The sequence below is a fragment of the Beta vulgaris genome, chromosome 4 (assembly GCF_026745355.1).
Source record: "Beta vulgaris subsp. vulgaris cultivar EL10 chromosome 4, EL10.2, whole genome shotgun sequence".
Lineage (NCBI taxonomy): Eukaryota > Viridiplantae > Streptophyta > Magnoliopsida > Caryophyllales > Amaranthaceae > Beta > Beta vulgaris.
The window spans coordinates 29,925,822-29,936,936 of record NC_079205.1 but is presented as its reverse complement, the minus strand read 5'-3'; the positions used below and the strand labels follow the sequence as shown (position 1 = coordinate 29,936,936).

At 33.8% G+C, this 11,115-nt stretch overlaps 1 protein-coding gene across 3 annotated transcripts; it reads right to left on the bottom strand.

The window, feature by feature from the left end:
• Positions 1-1,194: 1,194 nt before the first annotated feature.
• LOC104907459 (histone H3) lies at positions 1,195-9,747 on the bottom strand. 3 transcript variants are annotated; one of them, XM_048643006.2, is made up of 7 exons: positions 9,533-9,747; positions 9,387-9,427; positions 9,245-9,299; positions 9,041-9,147; positions 6,293-6,367; positions 5,178-5,267; positions 1,195-1,504 (listed from the first exon to the last, which is right to left on the bottom strand). In XM_048643006.2, exons 1-7 carry the CDS (start codon positions 9,696-9,698, stop codon positions 1,502-1,504), a joined length of 537 nt encoding a protein of 178 aa, XP_048498963.1. In that variant the 5' UTR covers positions 9,699-9,747; the 3' UTR covers positions 1,195-1,501. The 3 variants fall into 3 exon arrangements, with proteins under 3 accessions (XP_048498963.1, XP_010694694.1, XP_048498964.1); XM_010696392.3 differs by having other exon boundaries at positions 5,178-5,253; positions 9,533-9,742; XM_048643007.2 differs by lacking the exon at positions 6,293-6,367 and having other exon boundaries at positions 5,178-5,253; positions 9,533-9,746.
• Positions 9,748-11,115: the final 1,368 nt, after the last annotated feature.

Below are 11,115 nucleotides of genomic sequence, written 5' to 3'. Positions count from 1 at the left end.
TTTGGAAAAATTATAATAATGGTCATCCTACTAAAGCTCGTGTATTTTCTCCCCCAACAGTGTGTCTTTTTTGTGATTTATATATATCCGGAAACCAATCACATATGGTATACTCTTGTTTCTTTGTTAATGAAGATATAACTCAAACGATATCTAGAACTAATTGACCCTCCCTCCATTTTGTGGAGAATAATGAAAATTTTTATGACATAGTTAACAACAGTGAATAAAATCTCTTCTCATGCTAGTACAATTTAGTTTGATTTACTAAGTGGTTTATTTGATATGTTAAAAACCAAATTATCATTAATAATGGTTCGATTTCTGCTTGTAGGTTAAGTAAAATAATTATATATACATCTTTTAGTGGAGTCACTCTAATACTATTGAGAATGATCTTTCCATTCCCATTTCTTCTCATATTCCTCTAGATTTGTGTGTAAATTTGATGCATGGACTCCTCTCCATAATATTTAATCAATTTTGATGGTTCGACGTTCAAAGATAATTTCACTGCTATTGGTTTTGCCATCCATAACTCTCTCAAAGTAGTTATTTACTTTGGTGCTAACTGCTAAGTCTCTTAGTTCAGCTACTAATATCCTTCGGGTAAAAGCTTGGGATGCTAGGAAATGTACCAAATGTGCTATAAATTTGAACACATGAAATATTATTGTAGAAGGAGATAATTTAATGGTTACCAAGGAAATCAACTTCCTCTCCCCGCTGTATTAATCTATTGTTCTATATACAAGTAAGGAGTTCAAGAACTTTTCAACGAACCAATTTCATCATGTGCATAGGGATACTAACTAGGCGAAGGATTATATAGACCACAACAATCAATCTTTCTCTCTCACCTATTCATTTCCCCCTTATGATATTGATTTCTCTCATCATCCTTGAGGACGCTTTTAGATTAGCTCCATATTAAGTGTGTCTCCCTAATTTTACTCTTTTTTCATTAAAAAAAATGTTCTATCATTCCTAGGAAATTCATTTTAGCCACTTAAGTAATCCATGTGTGACTTTTTTTTCGAAAAATAAAACCGCCAGTAGTTGCCAGAGATGTTGATCCCTTGTACAAAGGACAGCCAAGGTACCTTCAATGAGAATATCGTTTTTCCCCTTAAATAAAATAGTCCTTCATTAGGCTAGGTCAACACATTATGAAGCTACGACAAAGACTTTGAAAAAAAAAAATAGTATATTGTCCCGATAATCCTCAAGACGTCACTTACAAGTTACAATTTACAAGTCACATCAAACAACTAAAATCTCAACTGCAAAATATAAGTCTCATTATACTGAATACAAAGCTTAACATGCTACTAACCTTGGATTTATAAATTACATTGGAATAGAAGCCTAGAGCAGTATATACAGATGAAATCAACAGCGAATTCAATTGTTGGCCCTTAAATAAATGAGTCATCTGTGTTGTTTAGTTACCATCCCCTCTCTCTGCCCCCAATCCTTCGCGCGAGCTCCAAATCCTTTTTCACTACAACAAATTGTAAATCATATCATTATAATATAATGTCTGATAAAACCTAATTAGAATTCAAGTACATCAGGAAGAGCAACACTTCTAGAAACAAGTTGATGGAGAATTATGGCTATATTTGTGTCCAATAAATCTCCATAATATGAGGCTTAAAATTTCCAAAATCAAATGTTCAAACATGTCCACAACTCGTAATATGTAAATGACCACTAAATGAAATTTCACTTTTTTTCATACGAAGTGGTAAAATGCATCATACAAAGCATAATTAAAGCAATAAACAAGGATGACAGATACAACAAATAAAATCCTGATGCTATGTTCTAAATCTGACAAGGTACCTTCGTTGCAAAAGAAAGTCAGTTATGTTGGTGTCTCATATTAGACTAGCCTTATATGCACAATTGTGTGCGGAAGCTTATAGAAAACAAATTAATTGCGTAATTACATCAAATAACGTGAACAAAAATATCAGAGCAGTAGTTCGGGTATTCTCTCTTGTACCAAAAGGGGGTAGTTTATATTAACTTCCCAAAAATTACTCAACACCACCCTAATGTTACATGCATTTACCAATATACCCCTTGTCCCCTTCCACCCCTCATTGACTCTTACCCCTTTCTATATGCAACCACCCCTCTTCCACCCACCACCACAAAAATCACCACACCTCTACAAAACACCATATCATCACCTTACTTTGCACCACACTATCATAGGAAAGTGTGTCACCAGCACCGGACAAAAATAAAAGGATGAGAAGTCACGCCGGCAAGGAAAGGATGACAACAACCAGATAGTAGAATATGGTTTTCTTATATTTTTCGTTGGAATACACCTAGAATCCTGAAAAGACGTGTGGATCGTGGTCCACTACAAATTCTGGACATTTCGTGTATTCCAGCATATACCATATGGAAATATAGACTTTAAAATTTTAGTTAAACTTATATTTCGGTTCGTATTAGTTACTATACACTATCCTTCTAGAGGTCTTTAGAATTATCGTCGTCCATCTTGCACCCATTCCATTCTCAAGTGACTAAGTTCTTATGGTAGTCTTAGTCTCAAAAGGGGCAAGACGAAGGCGCATACATCTTGTATGCGAAGCACACCTTTATTTTTATGTTTTTAATTTTTGTGCGGTTTTAAAATAGCACCATTTACACAACTAAAATGGATAGTACTTTGTTTTAGATGATTTACTTAAAAAAAATTGCTTGAAAAAGAAGAGAGACAAAATAAAAGCTCATTTAGTAATTGGTCACATGTGCATCACTAGTCAAGGGCCACTAAGAAAAAAGGGCAAAAGATTAAAAAAAAAGAAGCAAAAGTTTAACACTCGACTCTGGAAGCTTCTCAAACTTCAAATTGCAGATAAAAGATGAAGATACCCCCGAAGTGTCCAAGTGAAAGACATAGGGGAAGAACGAGAAATAAACATAATGTAGTGATAAAGAGAGAGAATAGAAAAGAAGAGAAGATTAAGGAGAGGGAAGAGAGCTAGGCATAGGAAGAAGACAAGGAGAGAATGACCTTGGAAAGCTTCATCGGCAACGAACGCCAACCTCTCTAGTGCCATAAACCACCTCACATTCATCGCCGGCAACAATTTTTTCAAATCCAACAATCATCAATTTTCCAAATTCCTCAACCTGCAAACTAGGATTTTCTAATATTAGGGCTTTTAGTATAGGTTAAAATGAATTAATTTCATGCAATTAATTAAGGGCTTTTAATCGAATTTACATGTTAAACACTGGGTATCGAATTTACATGTTAAACACTGGGTCTCATATTTGAGTTTCTTATTTTTGCTTCTTTTGTACGTGCACGCCTCTTCGCACCTATTGTTGTGAGCCTCTACTCCGCTGCTGACGGATGCAATTTTTTCACCGCCTTGCGCCTAGGCACATCTTTGCTGCGCTTTTTAAAACTAAGTGCACCATCAGCCTTGGCAAAAGACAGAATTAGGTGCGCGCCTTGTTGCGCCTGACGTACTTCGCCTCGCGTGGGTTGATAAAAGCGTTTTTGTTGTGCCTGACACACTTTTTTAAAGGTGATAGTGGAAGGAGATGATAAGATGCGTGAGGAAGGAAGAGTGAAGAAAGTGGAAGGGGCAATATTGTCCAAGGAGGGCGGTAGATGGTGAAATTAGGGTGATAAATAGCAAGTCACTAAACTAAAATAATGGAGTTACTTGATTATGTTTGTTGAAGAATTTCTTAACCAATGTTTCTAAAATCTTATAATTATCTTAATCAATCTCTAATTCTCTATTTTATGTAGAGGTAAAGGAAGAGGTAAAGGAAGAGTAAAAAGATTACGAAGAGGAAGATAAGAGTAATTTACATCTTGTGTTGTAATTTCTAAAATTTAAAACAATTATTCTATTGTGCCATTAAATTAGGGATGTGGATGAGACATCCACTGTAATGTTTTTATTCTATTCTTTTCTTAATTGAAGTAGTCAATTATTTATTTTTATTTTTTTTAAGTTACATTTTTTTTTTGTTGAGAGTATAATCATATTTTCTTGATGACCCCCTCCCCCCTCTTGTCTACTAAGGGCGTGTTCGGCAAAAGCTTTTCAAGTAGCTTTTAGTGTCTTGACTAGGTCAAAACACTAATTAAGAAAAAATAATAATGTTTGGCAAAATAGTAGTATAAGTAGCTTTTAGTGTTACAAGTAGTGTTTTAGTAGTGTTTGTAAAAAGCTACAATTTGTAGCTTTTGGGGTAGCTTTAGTGGTGCATAAATTATATATTAAAGCTTTGTTTGAGTTTTTTATTAATTCTTTGTAAACAGCTATTTTGACAGCTTCTTTTACCGAACATCAATATCTTATACCGCTACTTGAACAGCTAACAGTTACACACTAACCACTAACAGCTACGAGCACAACTAACAGCTAAAAGCTACTACTACAACTATTGTTGCTGAACACGCCCTTAAAAGACATTTTTGGAAGCAACAATAGTTTACCCTTCCTAGTAGTACAGGACGAGGCTTAAATCATGTCAATAGTTTTCTTAAACTGATGGATGACAGCCAACACCGAGCAGCATAGTTTTTGGAAAGTTCTGAACTATTAAATCGATCAATTATCAGGTGAAACATGTTGGCAAGAAATATCTAGATAAGATATCTCCAGAAAAAATTCATGAAGCAAATTATTAGAAAAATGAAAAATGAACCTAACACATTATGGTTTTTTTGGTTATGGGTCATAAATGGTGGTAATGATAATGCATCGTAGTATAAAGTTGTAAAGAAAATCTCATGTCATTACCCATGGTAATGCTATCTAATCCCCAAATATCCATTTTCTTCCTAAAATTTCATTACCGTTCATTACCACTTGGGAAGGTGGTATTGGATAGTAATGAAAACTTATAAAAGAGAACTCATGTTTTATGATAAAATTTCATTACCATAAATATTGATATTAGCATTTTTTTTACAAATTTATACTAAATTATATTAGTATTACCATCATTTATGACCACTAATCAAACAGGCCGTAAGTTCACAACTGCAGCAGCCACTAAACAGGATATAACATATGCATCAAACAAATATGAAAACAAGGACTCCTTATATAACGATATTGAGGCAAAGTGTATATAATGCATAATAGCAGCACCACCGAAGGAAATCAGATACTCACTGAGTGTAACTCGTTTGGCATGAATTGCACAAAGCATACCATCTTCAAACAAACGGACAATAAAATTCTCTGCAGCCTACAATTGACAGACTGTCAAAAATAGCACATGCTTAACCAAGAATAATAGCAGAAGCACCTGAATCATAAATTTGATTACTTCGATATGATCTCATAAAAAGTTTGAGAGACCACTTTTTTTATATCAATAAACTACTACAGTTAAAACATTCATTAAAAAGTCTTAACCGTTAGACCTGAATCCACATGCTAAAGTGTTACTTGTACTTCCATCAACAAAATCCGGAGTTTGCATAAAAGCTTCAGTTGTCAAGGCCATAAGTTGGCACCTCTATAAATACTAAGTCATGACAAAGAAAGACAGGAAGTTCCTCTTATAAGAGACAAATCAAACAAAGGATTTGAGTACGTGATAGGAGGCAAGCAAGAATCATTATAAGTAGTTACAGCACATAAAGTTAGAGAATGCTTCATTATCTTTGTATTCAACAATCAAAAGGATTCCAGTATGTGATAGGAAGCAAGCAAGAATCTGATCACAATGCTCAGTACGTGATAGGAATTTGATTGTATTCCAGTATCTGATAGATAGAAAGCACATAAATTTAGAAAATGCTTCATTATCAGGTAGTATTCAACAATCTAAAGGACCAAAATCTTTGCAAAAAGTTACTCTATTTTCTATTTCAATTGCTCTCATGGTAAACATCTTTCTGTTTCTTAATCTATTTCTCCCAACTTAACAGTATCTCACTGCCATTAGAATTTGAGAAGCCATCCAATATTAATAGTAAAATTTATCAATAGGAGGCTCGTTCAATACTTGTTTTTAAGCATGCCAAGATAATGCCCAGATACAAGCATAACCAAGTCATGATGGATAACAAGACAGCAGTATATTTCGGCAGGAGCATATCTACGACCAAGAGAAGAATCTCAACTTAGAAAAGAATTGAAAAGACCACATCTGACAAGATAGGTATCAATGTGCTTTAATATGTACATATATAGATATATGGGAGTGAGAATCACACAGAAAATCTAATAGCCACACTTGACATGCCAGAAAAAAAAAGGCTAAAAGAGTTGGTCTGCACCTCTTGAAGGGCCATCAGAGCTTCAGCTTGCCAACGACCAACATAAGGAGCAAACTGGTGAGTAATCTCTCTCACCTAATATAAACTTAAACCTGTTAATGTAGTAGTATATATGGAATTTACAAAAAAATAAAGAAAATTATATCTAGGAAGTGTCTTACTCTAAAAAAAAGAGGCTCAAGAAGCAGCCAACCAACAATCAAACTTTCTCAGTACCAAGACTGCAATCTTGGACATGATAACTCTCTCTAGACTATAAATGAGAAACAAGCATCACACATTAACAACATTTCCTTATTGAGGTCATGCAAATTGGATTTCTCCTATTTTTTCTCGTTTGGTAAGAGACACAAATTAAAGATTAGAAGATTATGGACATCCATTTATTTAGCATCAAGACTGATGTGGGATCCAAGCTATCTTACAAACAGTTTCAATAAATTGCATTATCATACTAGAATAGTAGAATTTCTACTAAAACTACAGCACCTTAAAGGCATTTACGTTCCAATATTCCATTAATGACAATGATTAGTATTATGAGAACTAATACTTCAACTAGTACTATTTGATGTAATGGCTTCTACTTGAGTGAACATTGCCCGTAATGTTGCTATATTTCCTCGTACCAATTCTAATTCAAATACATGTAGCCAAAATGTACAAGTTTAGCACTTAATTTACTAATTATTGAAACTCAATGCTCAAAACTAGTAATTGCTACCTACTTTGAATAAATTCTAATCGTACGATATCCGCATTCAGTAATATCATTAGCGCGGTGCCAAGAAATATCATTAATTTTGGCATAGAAGACCACAATATGGCCAAAGCAAGCCGTTAGACAGTGGTAAAGAAGTTGTCTGATGCACTCAAATGCACGGGCAACCAAAGTAGTCTTTCTTGTCGTCTACGTAGATATCCTGCTCAAAAAGATGATGTTTCAGTATGAGAACCTTAAGGTCCTTTTCAATGATCAATGTAGGATTAGAGATATGAGCCAATTCTACTTTTTCTTCCCAATTTGGGTGCTCTTGGTATTACAGGAGCTAGGTACTAATACACCTAAGGAAAGAAAGCTTTGTTTATTGATTCTAGCGATAATGATTAGTTGGTGTATGCGACATATTAAGGTAGATGGAGAAACTAAATAGTAGGACTCATACTAGATCAAGCAAAAATATAAAGTTTAATAGTTAATAGTTGAGCTAGCTCATGGATGCTTGCAACGCAATTTCACATGCCAGCAACTTATATTGATATAAGGACAAGTTATGAGCTTTCGATGAATGTTGTTAACTTCAAATCCTATCGTACTTCAGATTGTACAAGCCCTTGTAATAGATAATCATCTAGTGACTTTTACATGCCACTTGGTGTAAACCCTATCTTCTGAGTTTAAGAAGCAAGCAAAAGTTGTTTTATCATCATATCCCTCTGTCCCTCAGTTCGAAATTAAGTAATGTTGTCACCTCATTATAACAATACTTCATCCATGCCTACAAATTCATCCACGTTTACACAACAAGCTCTTAGGAAATATAATTAATAAAAATGAATTAACCAATTATATGTTGGTATAGTGGGTATTGAAAAGAAAATTGGGTGAATATACATTAAATTACCAAAGAGGACAATATGGGACAAATCAAAATAAAAAGGTCAACAATATTATTGGGAAGAAGGGTGTACTAGTTCATCATTGAATTTCCCAAAATTCCCCTACTTAGATTCAGTGTTGAGAGTGTAAAGATGGTCAGTACATATAATATTAATGATTGTGAGGAGATGGATCAATGTCACAATTATTTTTATAGATAAGGGAGTATAAGTCAGTGACAATAGGGGGTAAAAAACATTGGTTAGGCTAATTGGATCACCAATATCTTGATGAACTCATACCATCACAAGAGTTCTAAACATACCAGACTAGATTGCCACTGGAGCAACTACAAGAAAGCTTCACCAAGTTGCATGATGCAAGAACAAAGCATCAATTCAAAGAAATGTTCACTTAGAATCAACTGAGGTACGAAATACAGACACAGCTAATTCTTAGCAAACTGAGAATCAGCAACTGCACACCTATCTTGGCACTTTTAACAAAAAGAAAAACATCTACAAATAATACCCAAAATCAATTGTCACATTGTCCTAACCACTCAGAAACAGGGGTAATCAGTAATATAGTCTCCACAATAACTGTCTACTGAGCATCTTCTCTAGTTCCCATCAGCTATTCACCACTCCATTTAATCATTCAACACACCCCAAAACAGAATATCGAACTATCATATCTAAAAAGGACCATATATAGTGTCGATTTTCTATCTTTAAGGGTGTGTTCATTTCACCGAAGCTAAACTAAACTGCACTTATTAGATCTAATTGAAGCTGATCACCACCTGATTTCACCTTATGTTTCAATCTAATTGGGTTTCATCAGCTCTAATTAGACCAAATCAACCCTTTACTTATATTTTTTTAAGGTTACGAGAGCACAAAATTATGTTAAAGTGTGGGTGACTTTGCACAAAATAGCTAGTTGACCTCATTACAACATACATATAAGTTGCAATTATAATGGCTTTTTAACAAGATATAATCACTTATATTTATTTATTTTGTAGCAAACATTCATCGATACCTCCTAGGACAATTTCAGTTGTATGGAAATATATTTCTATGCAGCCACACAAACACCAGTCCAAAATTCATTTATTAAGTACAAACAAAAAAAATACATACTGTTCGAATGAAAGGCGCAGCAGGAATCAAGGGCTTGAATGACTTCTGAAATTTGCGTATTTCCCAGAGTGCCACAGTGCCCGGCTTACGGCGGTAAGCCTTCTTCTCTGAAACCGTCAAATTTAAGAAAAAAAATATTTTACAATTTCAACAGAATTTGGCAAACAGCAGTAAAATTAAACCTAATATTAAAGAAAAAGTTACTTTGAGGAGTTGCATCAGTGTTTCTGAGTGATTTGCGCTTTGAACTACTAGAAGGCTGCAATTTTCAAGTAAATAAAAGACAATTAAGAGCCATTCATCGAACAAATGAAGGAAAAACAAATCAAAAGTACAAAGAGAGAACCGATTGTGGTGATTGCAAACTGCGCGGAGATTTCTGAGCCTCTGTACAAGAAAATTTTAGGGTTTATGAGCATCACAATTTTTTTCAAATTTGAAATATAGATTGAGAGAATGCGAACAAAAAAGAAGAAGAGAGAGGAAACTAACTTGAACGAGGACCGTTGGTGGTTGATTTCCTGGCAGCAGTGTGTTTAACTCTCATGATTTCAAACAGAAATGGAGAGAGAGAGAGAGAGAAAGAGTAGCATAGAAAAAATAGATCTAGAAGGGGAGCAGCAGCAAGCAGGTGGCAGGTATCAGAGAGTGTGCGCATTTTGATTTTTTTGGCGCTTTAGAGCTGAGTTTTGAATTTTCGATTCTACTCCCTCCCTCCTAATAGAGTTCCTATTTTTCCTTTACTAGTTTTTATATGCACGCGATGCGTGCGAAGCTGCGTAGAAATTTCTTTAGGAAATGTAGAAAATTAAATTAATTGTTAATTTTTTTTTGAGGGGAAAATTAATTGTTAATTATATTTAATAAATTAGGGATATTTGAATTGTTGATGGTTTTCTTTTTGTAAGGTCTTTTTTATTTTTTAAATTAATTAGGTAGTTTTCTTTTAAATTTTTAAATTTTTAAATTTTTTATTTTAAAATTAAAGTAAGCAGTTAGAATAGAGATGTAATGAGGGTAAAATAGGGTTTCTAATATTTTGGTGTCCTACCCCTCTTCCCATATAGAATAGAGATATGTTTGTCAATCTTTTTGTATCATTAATGTTTCTAATTATATATTAGTGAAAATTATAAAAGTTTGATCTTGTAAGAGCAACTCCAATGGTTGGAGTGAAGGACTTGCTAGCAATTAAAAAAAATATGGGCCAACTAGCTTAACCATTGGAGTAGGTTGCTGAATTTTTTTTTTGCTTAGCAACTTGGTTGAAGTTAGCGAATTTGTCCAAGTAAAAGATGTGGGGCCATGTTGATGTTGTGGAGAGAGAAAAAAAACATGCGTGAACATCATTGTATTGTTGAAGGCAGGAAATGGTGGGATGCTGGTGTCCACGCACCTTTGCTGCAAAAAAAAAACTAATATGAACCCGGTGCACACTAATTATTGTGCACCCGATCCATTGATATGATATAGTGTATGTTAAAATGATATAGTGTACGTTAAAATGATATAGTGTATATTAAAATGATATAGTGTATGTTACAGTGATATAGTGTATGTTAAAATGATATAGTGTATATTAAAATGATATAGTGTATGTTACAGTGATATAGTGTATGTTAAAATGATATAGTGTATGTTAAAATGATATAGTGTATGTTAAAGTGATATAGTGTATGTTAAAGTGATATAGTGTATGTTATAATGATATAGTGTATGTTAAAGTGATATAGTGTATGTTAAAGTGATATAGTGTGTGTTAAAATGATATAGTGTATGTTACAATGATATAGTGTATGTTACAATGATATAGTGTATGCTAAAGTGATATAGTGTGTGTTAAAGTGATATCGTGTGTGTTAAAATGATATAGTGTATGTTAAAGTAATATAGTGTATGTTAAAAGTGATATAGTGTATGTTAAAGTGATATAAGGTGTGTTAAAGTGATATAGTGTTTGTTATAATGATATAGTGTATGTTAAAGTGATATAACGGGTCACGTGCCTGGACCTGGTCCACACTATTTTTAGTGTGAACCGGGTCCACGCAAGTCGGATTGTTGCTGCAAATGCT

Bases quoted from the DNA above. Each gene is read 5' to 3' on its own strand.
- LOC104907459 (XM_010696392.3), bottom strand. From the start codon at position 9,698: ATGCGCACACTCTCTGATACCTGCCACCTGCTTGCTGCTGCTCCCCTT. The intron at 9,148-9,244 runs GTAACTTTTTCT...TGACGGTTTCAG, and splicing joins CACTGATGCAACTCCTCAAA to AGAAGAAGGCTTACCGCCGT. The intron at 6,368-9,040 runs GTATGTATTTTT...AGTTTATATTAG, and splicing joins CTGCGCCTTTCATTCGAACA to GTGAGAGAGATTACTCACCA.